This window comes from Petaurus breviceps, unplaced genomic scaffold (genome assembly GCF_028583685.1).
Source record: "Petaurus breviceps papuanus isolate PSGF00001 unplaced genomic scaffold, PetGlider_PUasm1.0 171, whole genome shotgun sequence".
NCBI lineage: Eukaryota > Metazoa > Chordata > Mammalia > Diprotodontia > Petauridae > Petaurus > Petaurus breviceps.
In genome coordinates this window covers 1,011,671-1,031,598 of record NW_027185754.1, presented here as the reverse complement: position 1 = coordinate 1,031,598, position 19,928 = coordinate 1,011,671, and the positions used below count along the sequence as shown (strand labels likewise).

The 19,928-nt window shown below is 36.9% G+C and overlaps 2 protein-coding genes and 1 pseudogene across 2 annotated transcripts in view; 2 read left to right on the top strand and 1 right to left on the bottom strand.

Moving 5' to 3' along the window:
* Positions 1-19,904, top strand: part of LOC138157206 (liver carboxylesterase 1-like) — a 74,555-nt gene extending 54,651 nt beyond the window's left edge. The window contains exons 7-11 of the mRNA XM_069082786.1: positions 5,293-5,373; positions 6,153-6,300; positions 6,983-7,114; positions 10,702-10,774; positions 18,257-19,904. Coding sequence (XP_068938887.1) covers positions 5,293-5,373; positions 6,153-6,300; positions 6,983-7,114; positions 10,702-10,774; positions 18,257-18,434 — 612 coding nt within the window. The 3' untranslated portion in view covers positions 18,435-19,904. The remainder of the gene's footprint in view (positions 1-5,292; positions 5,374-6,152; positions 6,301-6,982; positions 7,115-10,701; positions 10,775-18,256) is intronic.
* LOC138157033 (liver carboxylesterase 1-like) overlaps positions 1-19,928 on the bottom strand; it is a 280,580-nt gene that overhangs the window by 55,233 nt on the left and 205,419 nt on the right. The gene's annotated exons all lie outside the window — the stretch shown is intronic.
* The window catches only part of LOC138157205 (dachshund homolog 1 pseudogene), a 4,917-nt pseudogene continuing 3,532 nt past the window's right edge, over positions 18,544-19,928 (top strand).

Here is a 19,928-nt window from a genome sequence, read left to right as displayed (position 1 = left end):
TATATATATATATATATATATATATATATATATATATATATATATATTTCCTTCAAATACTGAGAAATGTTTCATAAGTTACAATTTTTGATTTTCCATGTCAGAATGTTAATAGTTCAACTTTGATAAGTTCCTTATCATTTCTTTTCCCTGTTTACCTTCTCATGCTTCTCTTGCTTCTTGTATCTGAATGTCAAATTTTCTGTTCAACTCTGGTTTTTTCACCAAGAATGCTTGAAAGTCCTTTATTCCACTGAATGACCATATTTGCCCCTGAATCATGATACTCAGTTTTGCTGGGTAGGTGATTCTTGTTTTCCCACCTTCTTTGCCCTCCAGAATATCATATTCCAAGCCCTTTGATCCCTCAGTGTAGAAGCTGCCATATCCTTTGTTATCCTGATTGTGTTTCCACAATATTCAAATTGTTTCTTCCTGGCTGCTTGTAATATGCTCTTCTTAATTGCAGAATTCTGGAACCTGGCTATAATATTCCTAGGAGTTTTCTTTTTGGGATCTTTTTCAGGAGGTGATCAGTGGGTTCTTTCAAACTCTATTTTGTCCTCTGATTCTAAAACATCAGGGCAATTTTCTCTGAGAACTTCCTGGAGGATGAGTTCTAGGTTCTTATTTTGATAATGGCTTTCACATAGTTCAATAATTTTTAGATTAGCTCTCCTAGATCTGTGTTCCAGGTCAGTGGTTTTTCCCATGAGATATTTCACATTGCCTTCTATTCTTTCATTTGTTTGGATCTGTTTAACAGCATCTTGATTTCTCATAAGTCATTAGATTCCATTTGATACAATCTAATTATGAAGCAATGATCCTCCTCATTGAACTTTTCAGATTCTTTTTCCATCTGGCAAATTTGGCTTTTTAAGGCATTCTTCTACACATTGTCTTTCCAGCCTCTTTTACCAATTGAGTTAGTCTATTTTTAAGGTGTTATTTTCCTCAGTCAGGATGTTGCCTCTCATTTCATAATTGTCTTGCATTGTTCTCATTTGTCTTCCCAATTTTTCCTCCATTTCTCTTATCTGCTTTTTAAGGTCCTCTATGGCCTGTAATCAACTCTTATTTTCCTTTGAAGCTTTTGGTGTAGGAGTTTTGACTTCACTGTCTTCCTCTTGTTCCATGCTTTGCCACTTTTCGTCCAATAGGAGTCTAATGTTGGAATCTTCTGTCTGCTTTGTTTCCTTTGCCTGGTCATGTCACCCCTCAGTCACTTGACCCCTGGGCTTTTTTCCACAGTAGGACTCTGCCACCAGACAGGCGAGCTTTTGTCCCAGACTCTGGGGTTTTCTCAGCTGCCGGAGGTATTAGATGGGTGCCCTCACTGAGACCTCCACATGCTCTTGCAAGCTGGACACATATACCAGGACCTCCACCCTAGACTGCAATCCAGATCCAACCAGGTTAAAGTAAGAGCGCTTATCCCTCAGACTGGTCGCTTGGACCCCTGCAGGCCAGGAGCTGAAGCTGCCATGTGGCACTGGATGGCTGTGCCGGTATGTCAATGGCTTCTCGCCCCGGGGGCAAAAGCCAGGCACTACCACTTACTGGGTCCCAAAGTCCAAACTGCAGTGACCTCTCACCTTGTCCTTCACATCTATGTGTTAATAATTCTGGAAACGACCACAGCTGCTGCTGATCTGCTGTGACTCCGGCCAGGGCTGGTCAGACCCACCCTGGTTCTAAAACCCCCTGCTCATGCAGTCCTGGGCTTGGTTCCTAGAGCACTGGGCTGGCCAATTCCTGCCAGGCTGTCTGAAGGAAATTAGCTTCTCTGTGTCATTTTGTGGGTTCTGCAGCTCTAAACCTCTAAAGTTTGTTCAGAGTCCCCTTTTTACAATGATTGGGGAAGGTGGAAGCTGCAGCTGCTTCTACTCTGCCATCTTGACTGACAATTATGATTTTTAAGGTATGGGTTATTTGAAGCTCTTTTTCCATTTGCCCTATACTATTTTTTAGGTGCTATTTTCTTCATTTTTTTTCTGTCTCCTTTACTAAGCTGTTGACTCATTATTCTTGATTTGATTGTATCACTCTCATTTTTCTTCCCAATTTTTCATTTCCCACCCTTACTGATTTTTCAAAATCTTTTTTGAGCTTTTCCATGGCCTAAAGCCAAATTATATATTTATTGGAGGCTTTGGATGAAGTATCTCCAACTTATTTTTCCTCTTCTGAATGTATGTTTTGGTTCCTTGTCACGGTGGTTACCTTCTATAGTCAGAGTCCCCTCCCCACCCCCATTGTTTGTACATTTTCCCAACCTATTACTTAACTTTTAACTCTTTTATAAAATAGGGTTCTGCTTCAAGGATGGAAGGTATTCTCTTCCAAGCTTCAGGTATTTTGTGCAGCTATTTTCAGAGGTAATTCCAGGGACCTACAGCTTTTCAGATCTTCCCATGGTATTATGATCAGAGGAGGAATTACTATTTACTGGACTGTGCTGTGGCCTGTGAGCTACCACAAGTACTCTTTTCTGTGTTGGAACTATGAGGAGGGTCCCTCCTTCATTATGGCTGTAAGTTCTGCTGTGCAAGGTTTCCCCCTCATCCTGGAACTGCCAAGCAGAGCTGTGACCCAGATCCCATAATGGACAAAGCAATAGAGTCCTGACTCAGTGCTACCAAAACGACCCCTCTAATCTCCTTCAGGACAACTGTTTGACATCCCTCCATTACTCTCTCTGGCCTGAGAACTACAAATGTAGCCACTTCTGCTGCTGATTCAATCACTCCCAAGGCTTGTTCCTGGTTTCCTGGAATCAGGGCTGTGATGGAATGACTTGTATTAGCTTATGCTCCCCTCTCACCCAGGTGAAACTGACATTTACTGCTGACATACTAAGTAGTCTTTGGCATTTGTGGCCTGAGAGATCTTGAAACCAACACTGCTGCCAGTTGTTCAGTCACACTGAGGTCAGCTGCAGGTATGCAGGGGCTCAGTCTGTGCAGGCATGGCCTGAGCTAGATTGTGCTCCTCTCTCACCCTGGTGCAACAAACATTTCCTGCCTACCCTCCAAGTTGTTAGAGGCTGGACATTTATTCCTTTCCATACTCTTGGGGATTCTGCTACTCTAGAATGTGTGTATATTCATTTTTAAAGGTATTTGGAAGGGTTTGGAGGAGAGCTCAGGCAAGTTCCTGCCTTTACTCTGCCATCTTGACTCTGCTTCCAATCATCAGTATTTCGTTAAGTGACAACAAGATCGAACAACAAGAGATAGAAAGAAAAATTTCATTCAAAACACATATAAACAATATAAAATACTTGGGCATCTCCCTGAGAAAAGTAACCCATGCACTACATGATCAAAATCAAAAATATTTTTCACACAAATAAAGTCAGATGCAAACAATTGAAAAACCATGAATTGCTCTCATGGGTATATCGAGTCAATGTAATAAAAATGGCAATTCTGCCTAAACTAATTTACTTATTTAGTACTATACCAATCAAACTACCAAAAAATGTTTGATAGAGCTAGAAAAAATAAGAACAAAATTCATCTGGAAGAACAAAATGTCAGGAATATCAAAAGAATTAATGCAAAATAAAAAGGAAAATAGTATAGCAACAACAGATCTCAAACTATGTTGTAAGGAAGCAATCCTCAAAACAATCTAGTACTGGATAAGAAATAGAGTGGTCTATCAATGGAATATATCAGGCGCACAAGACACAGTAGCCACTGACCATAGTAACCTGGTGTTTGACAAATACAAAGACTCAGATTTTGGGATAAGAAATCACTATTGGACAAAAAAACAACAGCTGAGGAAACTGGAATACAACAGGACACAAACTAGGTATAAAACAACATCTTACACCATTTACCAAGATAAGGTTAAAATGGGTACATGATTTAGACATAAAAGGTGACACCATAGCCAAATTAGAAGAGCACGGAATAGCCTACATGTCAGAGCTATGGGTAAGGGAGGAATTCATGACCAAGCAAAGGCATAGAGCATCATGAAATGAAAAATATATAAATGTCACTGTGGTGAAGTAAATAGCTTTTACACAAACAAATCCAAAACAATTAAGATATGAAGGAAAGCGGCAAGTTTAGAAACAGTCTTTATAGCAAGTGTCTCTGATAAAAGCCTTATTTCTCCAATATATAGAGGACTGAGACAAATTCATAATAATGCAAGTCATTTGCCAATTGATAAATGCTCAAAGCATATGAAAGCACAGTTTTCAGATGAAGAAATCAAAGGTATATTTAGGAATATGGAAAAATGCTCTAAAGCGCTTTGGTTTAGAGAAGTGTAAATTAAAATATCTCTCAGTTACCTATCACACCTATCAGATTGGACAATAGAAAAATAAGTAAGATGATAAATAAAGGAAAGGATGTGGGAAAATTGAGACACTGATGAACTGCTGATGGAGATGTGAATGGAACTGACCGATCTGGAAAGAAATTTGGAACTATATCCAATGTGCAACCAAACTGGGCTTATTCTTTGACCCAGTAATACCACTACTAGGTCTCTATCCAAAGGGATCATAAGAAAGGGGAAAGGACCCACATATGACCCAAATATTTGCAAAAATATTTATACTAGCCTTTTCTGGGGAGGCAAAAGATTAGAAATTGAAGTGATCCCCATCTATTGGGAAATGCCTAAACAAGCTGTGGCATATGAATATAATGGATTACTATTGTGCAGTTAGAAGTGATGATCAGAAGATTTCAGAAAAACCTGGAAACGCTTGTACAAACTGATACAAAGTGAAATGTGCAGAGCCGGGAAAACATTGTACACAGTTATTAGCAACATTGTGTGATGTCCAACTATGCATGACTCGGCTCTTGTCAGCAACACAGTGATGGAAGACAAGTACAAAGAACTCAGGAAGGAAAATGCAATCCGTACCCACATTTAAAAACAACAACAACAACAACAATAACCTAATAGACTCTAGAAGCAGATTGAAGCATATTTTTTTCCATTTATTTTATTCTTTCTCATGATTTTATAACTGCTTTTAATCTGTTTCTTTTTTCACAACTGTGACTAATATGGAAATACATTTTACACAAAAGCACATCTATAACCTGTATCAAATTTTCTACCAATTTAGCAGAGGAGAAAAAAGGGGAAGGAGAGAGGGGGAGAGAATATTTGAAACTCATAATCCTGCAAAAATAAATGCTAAAATTGTTTTGACATGAAATTTGGAAAAAAAACCTAAAATAATATTAAAATTTTATTTTTCTTTTGTTAAATAAATACTCCCTTTTTTGCTTATTTATTTTGCAGTTGTTGAGATATCCTCTATCAGGAGACAGACTGGATCAAGAGACAGCAACAGCTCTATTGTGGACTTCCTATCCAATTGTTGTAAGGGATCAAGAATCATAGAATTTCAGAGTTGAGAAGGAATTTAATTTAAATTGACATATGAGTGGGTGAGGGGAAAATTTTAGTTTGCAGAATTTTAGAACTCCAGGGACCTAAAAGGAAAGTAGATCAGTACTTTCATTCTAAAATTGGGGAACCAGAACCCCAGAAAAATAAGATGACTTACCTCTGGACTGTTGTAGAATCAAGCTATGAAAACAGGCTTTGGACTGAACTGTAATGGTTCCAGTGTTAGCACAGTGGCACACTAGAAAGAGTATGGTGCCTGACATCTGCAAAACATGAGTTCAAATCTGTCCTGAGATACTTACTAGTTGTGTGACCCTGGGCAAGCCACTTGAGCAGATTTGTCTCATTTTCCTCATTTGTGAAATGAGCTGGAGAAGAATAAGGCAAATCACTCCATTATCTTGCCAAGAACATCTCAGATGAGGACATGAAAAACTGGACATGATTAACACCTGAGCAATAGCATAATGGTTCCATAAATACATGATTTTAAAGAAACAAAAATTTTAGTGGCCATTTCCCATAATAAGTAATGCTATAAATGAATGATTGGTTAAACAAGTTACAGAAAGTTTTCAAAATTTTATGAGACTTGGCTACAATGAATTGACACTGTCATTATGAAAAGATGTTGTTTGGGCCAGTCTTTTGTAAGGTATAAAGTCAATGAGTAGATAAAATAATGTATGTGTCAGTGACACAATAAAAACTTTGAATGACCCTTAACTTTTCATTCATGTCCCATTCAGAAAATCCCCAAAGACCTTACTCCTGTGGTAACTGAGGTGTATCTTGGAGTGACAGAAGATCCTGTTAAAAAGAAAGACCTATTTCTGGACATGCTAGGAGACTTGATGTTTGGGCTTCCATCTGTAGCAGTGGCTCAATTTCATAGAGGTGAGTTCCCAAGGACACAAATTAAGAGGGTTGTGACACAGTCAGATGTGGTCCTTCCACTTTTTAGCCAAGGATGCTAACTCATTCTACCCAAAGAGAGAGTAGATAACTGTATATATAAATAAGATAGTGCTGGGCTTGAAGACTGGACAACTAAGATCAAATCCTGGCTTTAATATTTTCTAAATATGAATAGGAAGTATATAAAGGGTTAGGTAGAGGATAAAGCAACAGTTTGTGAGATGACATTCATCGGCTGGGTACATGATTTTATAGAAACAAATTTGGTACGTGGAGATCTAGAATGACCTGCCTTTATCAAGCAGAGAATTGATGACTTATATTCAGGATACCCATAGGAGATTATACAAGATGAGCTTGAAGATTCTAGTCATCACTAAGATTCCATAATCAAGGAAGAAGAACATAAGTGTCTTACTAAATTACCTTAAATATGAATAACAATGTTAGAGAAAACAAATAATGTGCAATATCATTCTGCTTGCCTCTGTTGGTAAATCTAGGTATTGAGCCCAAGACCTGTAGTGTCTCATTGTTTGAAATTGCTGAATGTCCTAAAGCAGAAGCTTTTTGAAACTTTTTTTTAAATGGTCTCCAAGGTGTTCTATCAATGGTAAGAGACTTAAAGTTCTAAATTGTCTACCATTTCTTTAATTTTCAGCTTCAGGTGCACCTACATTCCTGTACCAATTTCAGCATCGACCAAGCTTTTGGGGAAACCTGAAATCAGCGACAATAAGGGCAGACCATGGGGATGAATTTTTCTTTGTCTTTGGGATTCCATTCCTAAGAGGTAATGAACTTTGCTTACTACAAAACTTTTGAAAACAATATCATCTTCTATTCCTACTTGGAAGTTAGTTATTATCTTTTGCATAGCCCTTTTAACATAACAAAGAGTCTTTTTATCCATTTTCCCTTTTGATAAACAGCAGCACTGTGGTGTAGAAAGGTGATTCTTTTAACATACCTAATTTACACATGAAGAAATAGGCCCATATATGCAAAGTCATAAGGTTGGTGACAGAACTAGAACTAGAATGATCATCATCTAATTTCCAGTCCTATGAACGTAACAAGATGCCAGAATTGAATAAGGGCCTCTTTTTCCACTTAGAAAGTGATGCTAGTGGGCATCCAGGTAGTACAGGGAGTAACAGCACCGGCCCCAGTGTCGGGATGCCCTGGGGATCGAACCTGGGGTCAGATACTTAGCACCACACCCAGAAATAACTGGCTATGTAACCTTGAGCAAGTTACTTAAACCCAATTGCTTTAAAAAAAAAAGTGATGCTAGGATGCATTAATAGCAGTCTAGTATTTAGGAAGGTCATAGTCCAGCAATACTAAGTACTGATTAGGCCACATCTGGAGTATTCTGTGATAATGAATTATGGAAAAGTACCTAAATTGGTGAGGAACTTGGAGACCATGCTGAAAGAGAGTAGTTGAAGAATCTGGGGAGGTTTAGCATGAAGGGAAGACTGCATGATCATGATAGCTGGCTATCTTCAAATATATATAAGATTACCATTTGGGATTACACTTGGTCTTCTTGGGTAAAATTAAGATTCATGGATAAAAGTTACATCCAGGTGGATTTTGACTTGATCTCAGGAAATATTTTCACTGTTCGAAAACATCTTTATTCTTTCTATTAGGTAATGGGTTCCCCACAACTTACTAATCAATTCAAAGCTATATGGCCACTTGTTAGGGGGCTTGGAAAGTTTATTTTTATTCACTATAGACTGGGCTAGTTACTATCTGAGGACGCTTCCAGTTCAGAGAGTCTAGGATTCTTATTGCATTATTGTAAAAAAATAAGTTTTTATTCATGTCTTTTTAAAAACATTATAACAGTTTCCCCCAGGAATCCTGCCTCTTCCCCTCCCAGAGTTATCTTATATAACAAAAAGTAGTTTTTAAAAAGGAGGGGGGGGCAGAAATAATCAGCACAATAAATTGGAAAAGTCCAAAAACATACACAATGTGAAGAACCCATGGACCTCCTTCCTCCACAAAGATTAGGAATGTCCTCTCGTAGTTTCCCTTTTGAATTTTGCTTGGGTTTTGCCGTATTCGCTTTTGATTTTTTTGGTGGTTGTTCTATTTACATTTTTGTAGCCATTTTGAATGTTGGGCTTTGGGGAGCACTGTTAACTTTATGTAGATATTAACTCATGTAGGTCTTTCATGCTTATATCCATTCATCACATTCATTAGTTCTTATAGCAGAATAGTATCCCATCACATTCATGTACCACAATTATTTTTTATTCATTTCCTAATCGATAGCCATTTACTATATGTCCATGTTTGGTATCACTGAAAGATTTTGCAATGAATGTTTAGTGTATACGGGAATGTCTTTCTTGTTGATGGCTTCCTTGTGGTATATTTCCTGTAATGGAGTCTCTGGATCAAAAAGCATGGATACTTTAGTAATTTTATTTGCATAGTGCCAAACTTCATTCTATTTTTTTAACCAATTTCCAACAATACCAACAATACATAGTGTACCTATCATCCTCCAGCATTGATTATTGCCATTCTTTTTTACCTTTACCAATTTGCAGGTAGGAGGTAAAACCTCAGGGTTGCTTTGAGTTATGTCTTTCTTAATATTAGTAATTTGAAGCATTTGTTCATGTAGCTGTAAAATTTTTGCAATCGTTCATTTGAGAAATGTTTGTTCATATTCTTTGGCCACTTCTCTGTTGAGGAATGCATACACTCAAGTAGGTATATATATATATATATATATATATATACATATGTATGTAGTTATACACATGTGTATGTGTATATATACATACATGCATATACATAAAACATATGTATATATAATTTGTTAGTAATTTATCTGCCTTTAATACCAAATGCTTACCAGAGAAGTTGAATAAAAATATTTTATTTCCATTGTTTTTCTAGATACTTTAATGCTGTCAGTGCAAAAGCATTTCAGTTTCATGTAATCATAATTATCAATTTTGTCTTTGGTAATTGTCTCTATCCACTATTTGGTTAACGATAGATATTTTATCAATAGCTGTGAAAGGTATATGATTTGCTAATCTTCTACTTTTTATATAGGACCTTTCAAACTTGTAAATCCATTTAGAATGCATTGTGAAATATAGCATAATGTGAATGCATTTTTATAGGCAGAATACACAAATATTCCAGACATCTCTGCTCCAGACCCTTGAATCCCTTTGATGATTGCCCTACTTTAAAATATGTTGGTAAAGAGGTTCAGTTCAGTTATTTTAGTCATATGTGACACCTCATCAGACATTTTCCAAATGGGTTTGCACATTTGTAGTTTTCTTGGCAAAAATACTAGACTGGTTTGCCAGTTCCTTCTCCAGCTCATTCTATAGATGAGGAGCTGATTAGAAATGAAGAACAGGATAAAGCAACTTGCCTATGGTCACATCACTAGGAAGTATCTGAGGCCATATTTGAAATAAGGAGATGAGTTTTCCTAAGCAGAGGCCCAGTGCACTATCCACTGGAAAACATAGCTGCCCTTGGTAATAATGTTAGGAGAGCACATGATGCCATTCTTTGGATGAGTCTCTGTACTTCAGAGTCACAGAATATAGTAGTGTTCTAGAGGTTCATGCTACAACCTCATGATATCATCTCTTTCCATCATGAAATTTATGCCTTTCCATTTTTTTTCTACTTCCTATTGAAGTATTATAGGTCCTAACTGGATTCATGGGACTTCTTGGAGTTCCATGAAGAAAATTTGAACCCATTTTCCCTTTTCTTTGCTTTTCCATTGCTAGAAGCAGCAATGAGCTTCTGGTAGAATATCTATACTAAGGACACTCAGGTTTTAGATGCAAAGTTGGGTTCTGACACAGTGAGAACAATGGGTTTGGGGTTTGACAACCTGCAGTAAAATCTCAGCTTTGCTACGTATCATTGTATAATATTGTGGAGGTCACTTAACTCTGGCCCTTAGCTTAGGGGTTCAACTAGATGAATCTTCCCATGAGCTGTAAAATCTTATGATACTAAATAATCTTTATTGGATATTGTCATCCTTTTCCCCAAACACCCACTAGTATGTGAAATGCTGTCACTAGGCATTAAATTCCTTTAAGTTATTATCTTTTCATAACAGGTAAATTTCCCGTGGGAGGTAGGACACATATAAATCAAAACCCCTTTTTCATTTCATGGATAAATCGAGAACATTGCTTATGGTGGGCACTGGGTAAAGTAGAAAACTGGAAGTTTATGAAGAGGAGAGAGTTCCCCAAAGGAAGCATGATATGAAGGCCAAAGTGGTAGGAGACCATGAAGAATAACAGGTAATGATCCCTAACGTCTAGTTGCATTTATCTGCTGCTCTTTTTACAGAGAGTTTCACACAAGAGGAGAAGCAACTTAGCAGGACAATGATGAAATATTGGGCCAACTTTGCTCGGAATGGGTAAGACTAGTAACAGAGAGGAGGGAAACTTTCTTTCCCTCAACATGTTTCCACTATCTTTTATTTCTTTCATCACCTACATTTCTATCATATATTCCTCCATATTCTCTCTCCTATCTCAATGAAATATTTTTAAAATATGTACATGTGTAAATCTGTGTTTGCCTGTATAGTGGAAGAGAAAGTTCATCAGAACTAATTTGTATGCCAAATAAGTGTGACATATGGAAACTTCTATGTTCACCATCTCATAATTCAGGAGGTAACATTTCATATTTCTTCTTTGGGGACAAGCTTATTCCTTACAATTTTGAAGTGTTCTTATTGTAATCATTGTATATGTGGTTTTTATGATTCTTTAACTTTATATCAGTTCATATGTCTTCTCATGCTTTTATGTATTCATGTTTCTTATCTCTTCTAATAAAGTGATATTCCATCATGTATTACAACATATTTCGCCAGTCCCCAATGCATGAGCATCTACTTTATTTCTATGTATTTACTGCTACAAAACGATCAATATAAATATTTTGATGTATAATAGCCCTTTTATAATTTATCATTGACTTTCTTGGAGTAAATGCTTGGCAAACAGCTATCTGGGAAAAAGGGTATGGGAATTTTACTCTACTTTCCTAACTAAAACTTACTTTCCATAATGGCTAAGCTAAACCAAAGTTCTACAAATGGAGCATTGTTTGTGTGCCTGTCTTTTCATAACCACTTTCATGTTTACTCTTTTTTTCCTTTGTCACCTTTGCAGATACTTTATGTATGAGGTGAAAACTCAAAGTTGTATTTTTCTTAATATTTATTTTTCCTTTAAGAATAATTTAGAGTATTCTTTTCTGATGGTTAATAGTTTCTTGAGAACCATTTGATAACCATATCATTTGAGGACTTTTCTACTGGAGAATAAAGAAGTTTTATATTTTTACATTATTTCTTAATATAATTTGGCTATCAAGAGATGGAGCCAAGATACCAGAGTAAAAGCCAGGGACTCTCCTGAGCTTTCCCCCACCCCCTCCAAATGCCTTTACATAGTTACTCTGAACAAATTCCAGAGCTCAAAAATAGTGAATGCAAACATTTTCCAGCCAAAGGCAACTTAAAAGATTCATAGAACAAGTCTGTTGCCCCAGAGAGAGGAGGGCTGTTCAACTCAGGCCATGCTAGTGGAGATAGAGCCCCAGGAAATCAGTAGCAGGCCACAGGGTGTCAGAATCAGAGGCAGCAGTGGTAGTTCCAGCCCTCACAGCACACAGATGACAAAGAAGACATGGAAGGTCAGCAGGAAAGGTCTATTGCACCTGGGTGAGAGTGGAGCCCAGTCCAGCACAGGCTGCACCAACAGAGAGCACTAGCCCCAACAAAACAAGTGCAGGCCTTGGGAGTCACTGAATCAGCAGTTGTAGCAACTGTTTCCAGAGCTCTCAGTCCACAGATGGTAAGGAAGTCAAATAACTTGTCAGAAAGAGATCACAAGGGTCTTTTTGCTGGCATTGAGGCATGACTCAGTTCCTTTGCCCATGCTCACATCCAGGTTGTAGCCTTGGATGGCAATCCCATGGTGAAGAAGAGCACGGCCACACCAGAGCTTGCAGCCACTGTGGAGCAGGGACCCTCTTCAGAGCTCTAGGGTAGAAAAAAGTGCTTGTGATTATTCAAAGACCAGAGCACCTCTCCTTAGATCATACCACCTTGAAAGAACTGCTAACTTATAGGGCCCTAGAACTATCTCTGAAAACAGCTACACAAATTCACTGAAGTTTGGGACAGTTTGCACTCCACGCTGGAAGCCAAACCATACTTGAGTAAGGCTAAAGAGCCCTACTTTAACAAGAATTTAAAATCAAATAATAGACTGGTAAAATGAGGAAAAACAGAAAACATTCTGACCATAGAAATTTACTATGGAGTAAAAGAAGATGAACATATTCACTCAGAAGGTGTCGAAGATACTACATCCAAAGCCTCTAAAAATATATGAATGTGTCTCAGCTCACAGAAGAGCTCTAAAAAGATTTTGAAAATCAAGTAAGAGAGGTAGATTACAAATTGGGATGAGAAATGAAAAGAATATAATAAAATTATGAAAAAGGAGTGAACAGTTTGGTAAAGGAGATGGAAAAAATACTAAAGAAAATAACACCTTAAAAAACATATTAGGACAAATGGGAAAAGAGTTCCCAAAAGCCTATACCTTAAAAAGCTGAATTGGCCAAATGGAAGAGGAGATCCAGAAGCTCGGGGAAGTAAATAATTCCTTAAAAATTTGAATTGAGCAAATAGAAACCAATGACGTTATCAGAAATCAAGAAACAATAAAACCAAAGTAAAAGGAAACAAAAGGAAAATAAAATAAAATAATGTGAAATAGCTAATTGGAAAAAAATAATTGGCCTGGAAAATAGATCTAGGAGATAATTTTTAATGATTAGACTACTTGAAATGCATGATCAGAAAAAGAGCTTTGACACCATCTTTCAAGAAATTATCAAGGATGACTGCCCTGATATTCTACAATCAGAGGGTAAAATAGAAACTGAAATTATTCACCAATCACCTCCTGAAAGAGAGCCCAAGATGAAAACTCCCAGAAATATTATACCCACATTTCAGAGTTCCCAGGTCAAGAATAAAATTTTGCAAGAAGCCAGAAACAAACAATTGAAATATCATGGAATCACAGTCAGGATTTCACAAGATTGGTCAGCTTCTACATAGAGAATTACAGAGCTTGGAATGTAATATTCTGGAGGACAAAGGAGCTAGGATTACCACCAATAATCACCTACTCAACAAAACTGAGTATAATTCTTTGGATGAAAAAATTGATATGCAGTTAAAAATAGGATGTTCAAGGATTCTTTATAAAAAGACCAGAGCTCAACAGAAAATTTGATTGTCAAATACAAGAATCAAGGAAAGCATGAAAAGATATACAGGAAGAAGACATCATAAGGTACTCATTGAATTTGAACTGTTTACTCTTCTACATGGAAAGATGATATTTGTAACTCATGAGATTTTTCTCAGTATTAGGTAAGTTGAAGGGAATATATATATATAATATATATATATATATATATATATACTTGTGTATACTTGTGTGTGTCTGTGTCTCTGTGTCTGTGTGTATAGAGAGGGCAAGGGATGAGGTGAATATTAAATGAAAAATTCAGTGGTGAGTGAGGAATATATTGGGAGGAGAAAGGGAGCGATAGAATAGTGTAAATTATCTAACATAAAATAGGCAAGAGAAAACTGTTACCATGCAGGATTAGAGGAGGGAGAAATGAGTCAACTTTACTCTCATTGGATTTGGTTTAAGGAGGGAATAACATAGAGACTCAACTGGGTATCTTACCCTACAAGAAATTCAGGAAGAAGGAGATAAGAGGAGGAGATGATAGAATGGAATGCAGATTGGGGGAGGGGATAGTCAGAAGCAAGCGCTTTTGAAAGGGGACAGCATCAAAGGAGAAAATAGAATAAATGGGAAGTGGGATAGGATGGAGGAAAATATAGTTAGTCTTTCACAGTATATGTACTATGTAAATGTTTTGCATAACTACACACGTATAAACTATATTGAATTGCTTGTCTTCTCAGTGGGGGTGAGTGAGAAGGAAAGAAGGGGGATAATAAAATTTTACAAACAAATATGAAAAACTAATTTTTTCATGCAACTGGGAAATAAGATATATAGGCAATGTTGTATAAAAATTCATCTTGCCCTACAAGAAAGTAAGGAGGAAGAGGAGAAAGGGGGTAGGCCAAATACAAGGGAGGGCAGACTGGAGGAAGGGGTTATCAGTATGTATTCCATCTTGGAGTGAGGGATAGGGGAGAGATGGGGAGAAAATCTGGAACTCAAAATCTTGTGGAAATTAATGTTGAAAATTAAAAATGAATAATTTCTGGGGAAAAAAGAGAAGCATAAAAAGTTAAACTTGGAAGGGAAATCATAAAGGACTTAAGAATGTTAAAGTGATTGAAATCCAACATGGAAAGATTGTACTTGCACCCCATAGGAACTCTGTTATTATTAGGGTGGATGGAATGGAGTATATATAGGCAGAGGGTAGAGGTGTGAGATGAAAAATTAAAATTAAGGGGATGATAGAGACATATACTGGTAGAAACAGAAACGAAGAGGTAGACTGGGGTAAATCACCTCATATAAAAAAAGCAAGAGAAAGATTTTACTGAAGAGGGGTGTTGCAGGGGAATGAATGAACATAACCAATCAGAATTTGCTCAAAAAGGGAGTAACATACACAATTGGGTATAGAAATCTTTCTTACCCTACAGGGAAGTAGGAGGGGAAGCAGATAAGGGAAATGGGAAGTTCCATACAAGGGAGGGAAGACTGGGGGATGGCATAGTCAGATCCAAAACACTTTGGAGAATGGACAGAGTGAAAGGAGAGAGAAAGTAGAATAAAAGGGGGAGTGGAATAGAATGGAGAGGAATAGAGTCAGCAATGGTTACTAAAAAATAATAAACCAGTTTCTCTGATGAAGGCCTAATTTCTCAAACATAAAGATCGCTGAGTCAAATTTATAAAAGGAATAGGCATTCTCCAATTGATAAATTATGAAAAGATATGAACAATTTTCAGATTATGTAATCAAATCCATCTATAGATATAAAATCATATACTCTAAACCACTATTAATTGGAAAAATGCAACTCAAAACAATTTTGAGTTCCTAGTTCTTCCATATCAGATTGGCTAATGGGAAAGAAAAGGAAAATGATGAGTGGTGGAATGGATGTGGGGAAAATGAGACATTAATGTAAAGCTGGTGGAGTTGTGAAATGATTCATCCATTCTGTAAAACAATTTGGAACGATACACGAAGGGCTATAAAACCATGCATACTCTTTGAACTAGCAATAATACTACTAGACCTATATCCCAAAAGAGATAAAGAACAAAAAGGAAACTGACCTATAATGATAAAAATATTGATAACAGCTCTTTTCTGATGGCAACGAAGTGGAAATTTAGGGGATGCCCATCAGTTAGGGAATGGCTAAACTAATCATTGTATATGATTGTGATGGAATACTATTTTGCTATAAGAAATGATGAGCAGAATACTCTCAGAAAACCCTGGAGAGACTTACACGAACTGATGCAAAGTGAAATACCCTGCATTTAAGGTGACAGCAATATTGTAATATGTCAAGTGTGAATTACTGAGCTATTCTTAGCAATACAATGATGAAAGATGATTCTGAAGGTCTTATAGTGAAAAATGCTATCCATGCTTAGAGAAAGACCCTACAGTGTCCGGATATAGATTGAAACATATGCTTTTTATTTTATTTTATTTGAGGAGTATTTTTTTGTGTATGTTTTCTTTCAAAACATGACTATTATGGAAATGTTTTGCATGTCTACACATTTATAAGTTATACAGATTGCTTGCCTTCTCAATGGGGTGTCAAGGTGTTAGATGGGGAAGGAGGAAGAGAAAGGATTCAGAACTCAAAGTTAAAAAAAAAGCAAATGCTAAGAAATGTTTTTACATATAACTGAGGAAAAATAAAATCTTAAAGAAAATAAAATAACTTGGCTGTCAGACCCATATCAAACATATTTTATACAAAGTTCTCCTCTCCCAATAGATCCTTTCCCTTCTGATGTTACTAGCTTTAATTTTGATCATGCAAAAGCTTTTAAATTTCATGTCATTGATATAACCTATTCCATCTTTTGTGATTAATTTTACCCTTTTTTTTAAAGGTTCATTTCCTAGGCATAAGTATGAAAAACAATTTTTCTGGTAAACTCATAATTAAAGGTGTTTTAAATATTTGGTTTACATATCCATTTTGATTTGGTGAGGTGTACAGTATTGAAGTTGTTAATCTAGATGTAATTTCTACCAAGCTACTTTCCAGTTTAACCAGTTTGTTGCAGTTGTTGTTGAAACATCACCTATAGGCCTCTTCCCAATTTGTGCTCACAAATTAGTTTTCAAGAGGTCACCTTCTTCTCCCAGGTTCTGGGTTCTACCCATTGAGGCTATAATTCCTAAAACTATATAGTTCACTAATTACCTTCTCCCCCAATGTACTTCTCAATAATGATCAGCCAGTAGACAAAATTTGCTTTAAAACAAAGGCATTTAACAAGATTGTGTGATAAGAAGAGAAGTTATAAAACTCATTAGCCCCTTTGAATTTGGGGCATAATTTCCCAGAAATATGCATTCATTTGTAAGGAGGCATAAATGTGGGGAATACTTAAGAGTAATGGTATTCACTACTCCAAGACCCTGTGGTCTTGAAGTGTGTATCCTCTTGTCAAATTGTTAGCAAGTTCCACCTCCTCTACTTATTCTACATCACCCCTCTCCACTCCATCATACCCATGACAGCATAATTTCTTACCTTGACTTCCAGAGTCTAAATTTTTCACTGAAGAATGACTCTAAATATACAGAACTAACTCTATCTTGAATCTATAATAAGCGCTCTCTCTCTCTCTCTCTCTCTCTCTCTCTCTCTCTCTCTCTCTCTCTCTCTCTCTCTCTCTCTCTCTCTCTCGTCTCTCTGTCTCTGTCTCTCTGCCTCTGTCTCTGTCTCTCTCTCTCTCTCTCTCTGTCTCTGTCTCTGTCTCTCTCTCTCTCTCTTTTTCTCTCTGTCTTTCTTTGTTACTACCAAAGATTCTGCTGTTCTATGTTGCTTCCAGTCGAGTGTATGTTTATCTCTCAATCTCCCTCAAATAGACCTCAAAATTTCTTTAAGTGATTTTTACAGCTACTGGATGTAGTCTCTCTTTCTAAGCAAATAGTTCTCTTAGTGAGAGCTTGGGAAGGAGAAAGATAATACTTCCTTTGCCTTCATTACCTCTTAAGTATTAGGTTCCTCTTTGTGGGGCTGCAGAGCCAGCAACTCTGACTTTTATGGTATATAAGAAGTCCTGACAATTTTTGCCCAGCCAATGGGTGCTTCTTAATTCAATTAAAGAAAGGTATTCACCTTTTTGAGATACATTGAGAAGTGTTAGCACCTTGTTCATATGGTAACAGTTTGTCAACTCTGCTTTTACCTTTTATTTGCATTAATTGAGCTAGAAGTGGAGGAAGGAACCAGTTTTCTCTCACATCCATTTTCCACTGTAAAACATGGAATTTGTCTCCAAGTAATTCATACATTTATGTTCTTGGGTTTATCAGATTCTCAGCTATTCTCTTCAGTTGTTTATAATTCTCTTCTACTGATTTATTTTCCTGTTTCATAATCAGTACAGATGCTTGATGATTATTGCTCTATTGCATTATATGAGGACGTGAAGGACAATTGAGAAGGTAGAAACAATAATGCCCCAATATTAGGGAATTTGGTTTTGGATGTCTAATGACTGATTTCTTCACCCCCTGCTTCTTTTTGAAAACCAAGACCATCATCATTTAAATGATTAATAATTTTTTTCATTTTTTATTACTTTTCCAGAAATCCCAATGGCGAAGGCCTGCTAAATTGGCCTGTATATGATCAGAATGAAGAGTATCTTCAAATTAACATCACCATGAAGACAGGCAAAAATCTAAAGGAGAAGGAATTATCGTTTTGGAATGAGCTCTTGGCAGAGAAGCCAATTGGAATGAAAAGAGACATTTCAGAGTTATAATTTGAAAATTATTTCTCTTTCACGAGAAGCCTCCATTAAACTCTATGAGGATTATCTTCCATACTTGAGATGGGTGTCTAGTTATTTGGTGGCAGAAGAACTTTTTAACATGAAGGTGGAGGGTACAAATGGAAGCAGTCAAGCCTCAACACATTGGGCAATTATTGAGAGTTAAGGGCCAAGCAGCTCTTACACAAGGGGTCATAATAAGACTACTTTTTTTTCAGAATGCTTGAAGGAAATAGTTTTCCTTGGGTTGGGGTTACCTAGGTATGTATTCGAAGCAATCCACTTTATCTAAGATTCTTATTACTTATGCCAGCATTTTAGTCTTATCTAAGGAAATAAATCCACATTTAAATTAAGATTTTATCCATATATGTATACCAATTATGATCTTTGTTAATTATATTCTTTTCAAGGATAATGTGGAGGCTGAGACTTTCAAAGATACAACAATTCACCTATATCATACCATGTAACTAAGTTTAGTTCAAAGATTCACAGTCCTATCAGCTTATAATCCAATTTAAGTCCCTTGAGGGCATATGGATCACTCCTTGACTATGATTCAACACCTTATTCTTTCTTTCCCTGTATTATCCTTCTATTCTGCACCCCCAAAACCTTCTACCCATAGAGAGAGCTCTCATAGTGCACACTCTCACTAAGTATACAATCACTATAGCTCCCTGATGTGTAGCTTTCTGCTTTTCTTCCTCTTTCTTTCTTCTCCTTCTTATTACTCTCCCTCTTATTCTTATTGCTGCTCTATTTCATTATTCATTTCTGTAATTTTTTTCTATTTTATCTTTTCTATTTTTCTTTAATCAATAAACATTTTTTAAAAAAAAACATACAATATATCAGGAAGTATTTTGTATGGTATGCCTAATAATAAAAATCCATTTTGATCCTGTGGAGCTGATGAATAAGTTTCCCTGGAAATACACCAAGATCCCAAGGACATGGTGACATGCTTTGACCTTTGCAGGTGATGCAGTACTGACCACTGTAAAGGGATTTATGATTTTCACATTAATCTATGTGATACGTGTAGTGAATATACTAATAGTTTAGATTCCTCAGAGCTCTCTTCAAACCTCCTCTTTTTCACCTTCATCTTTAATTTTGTGCTAGAGCAGGACCCAAAAAAACCAATAGCCAAACCTCCCCCACTCCCTCCCTCCGCCCCTAAAAAAAATTCAGCCCCCAAAGAGGACTACTCATTTCGACTTGCGGGACACTTTTGTGCGTGTCTCTCCGGCTTTTCGCTCTTACCCCTCTGCCCTTTCCTTTCTCTCTTTTCTTTTCTTTTTTTCCGTGTTTCTCTCTCTCTTCCTCTATCTTTCTGGGGATTTTGCGTTCTCTTGTTCGTTCTCCCCATTTCCTTCCCCTTCCCCTGGTGTGTGGCAACTTTGTCCACTCCCAATCTCCTTCCTCTCCTCTTATATGTCACCATGGCCATGATGGCTGCTTTGATCCCTCCGACCC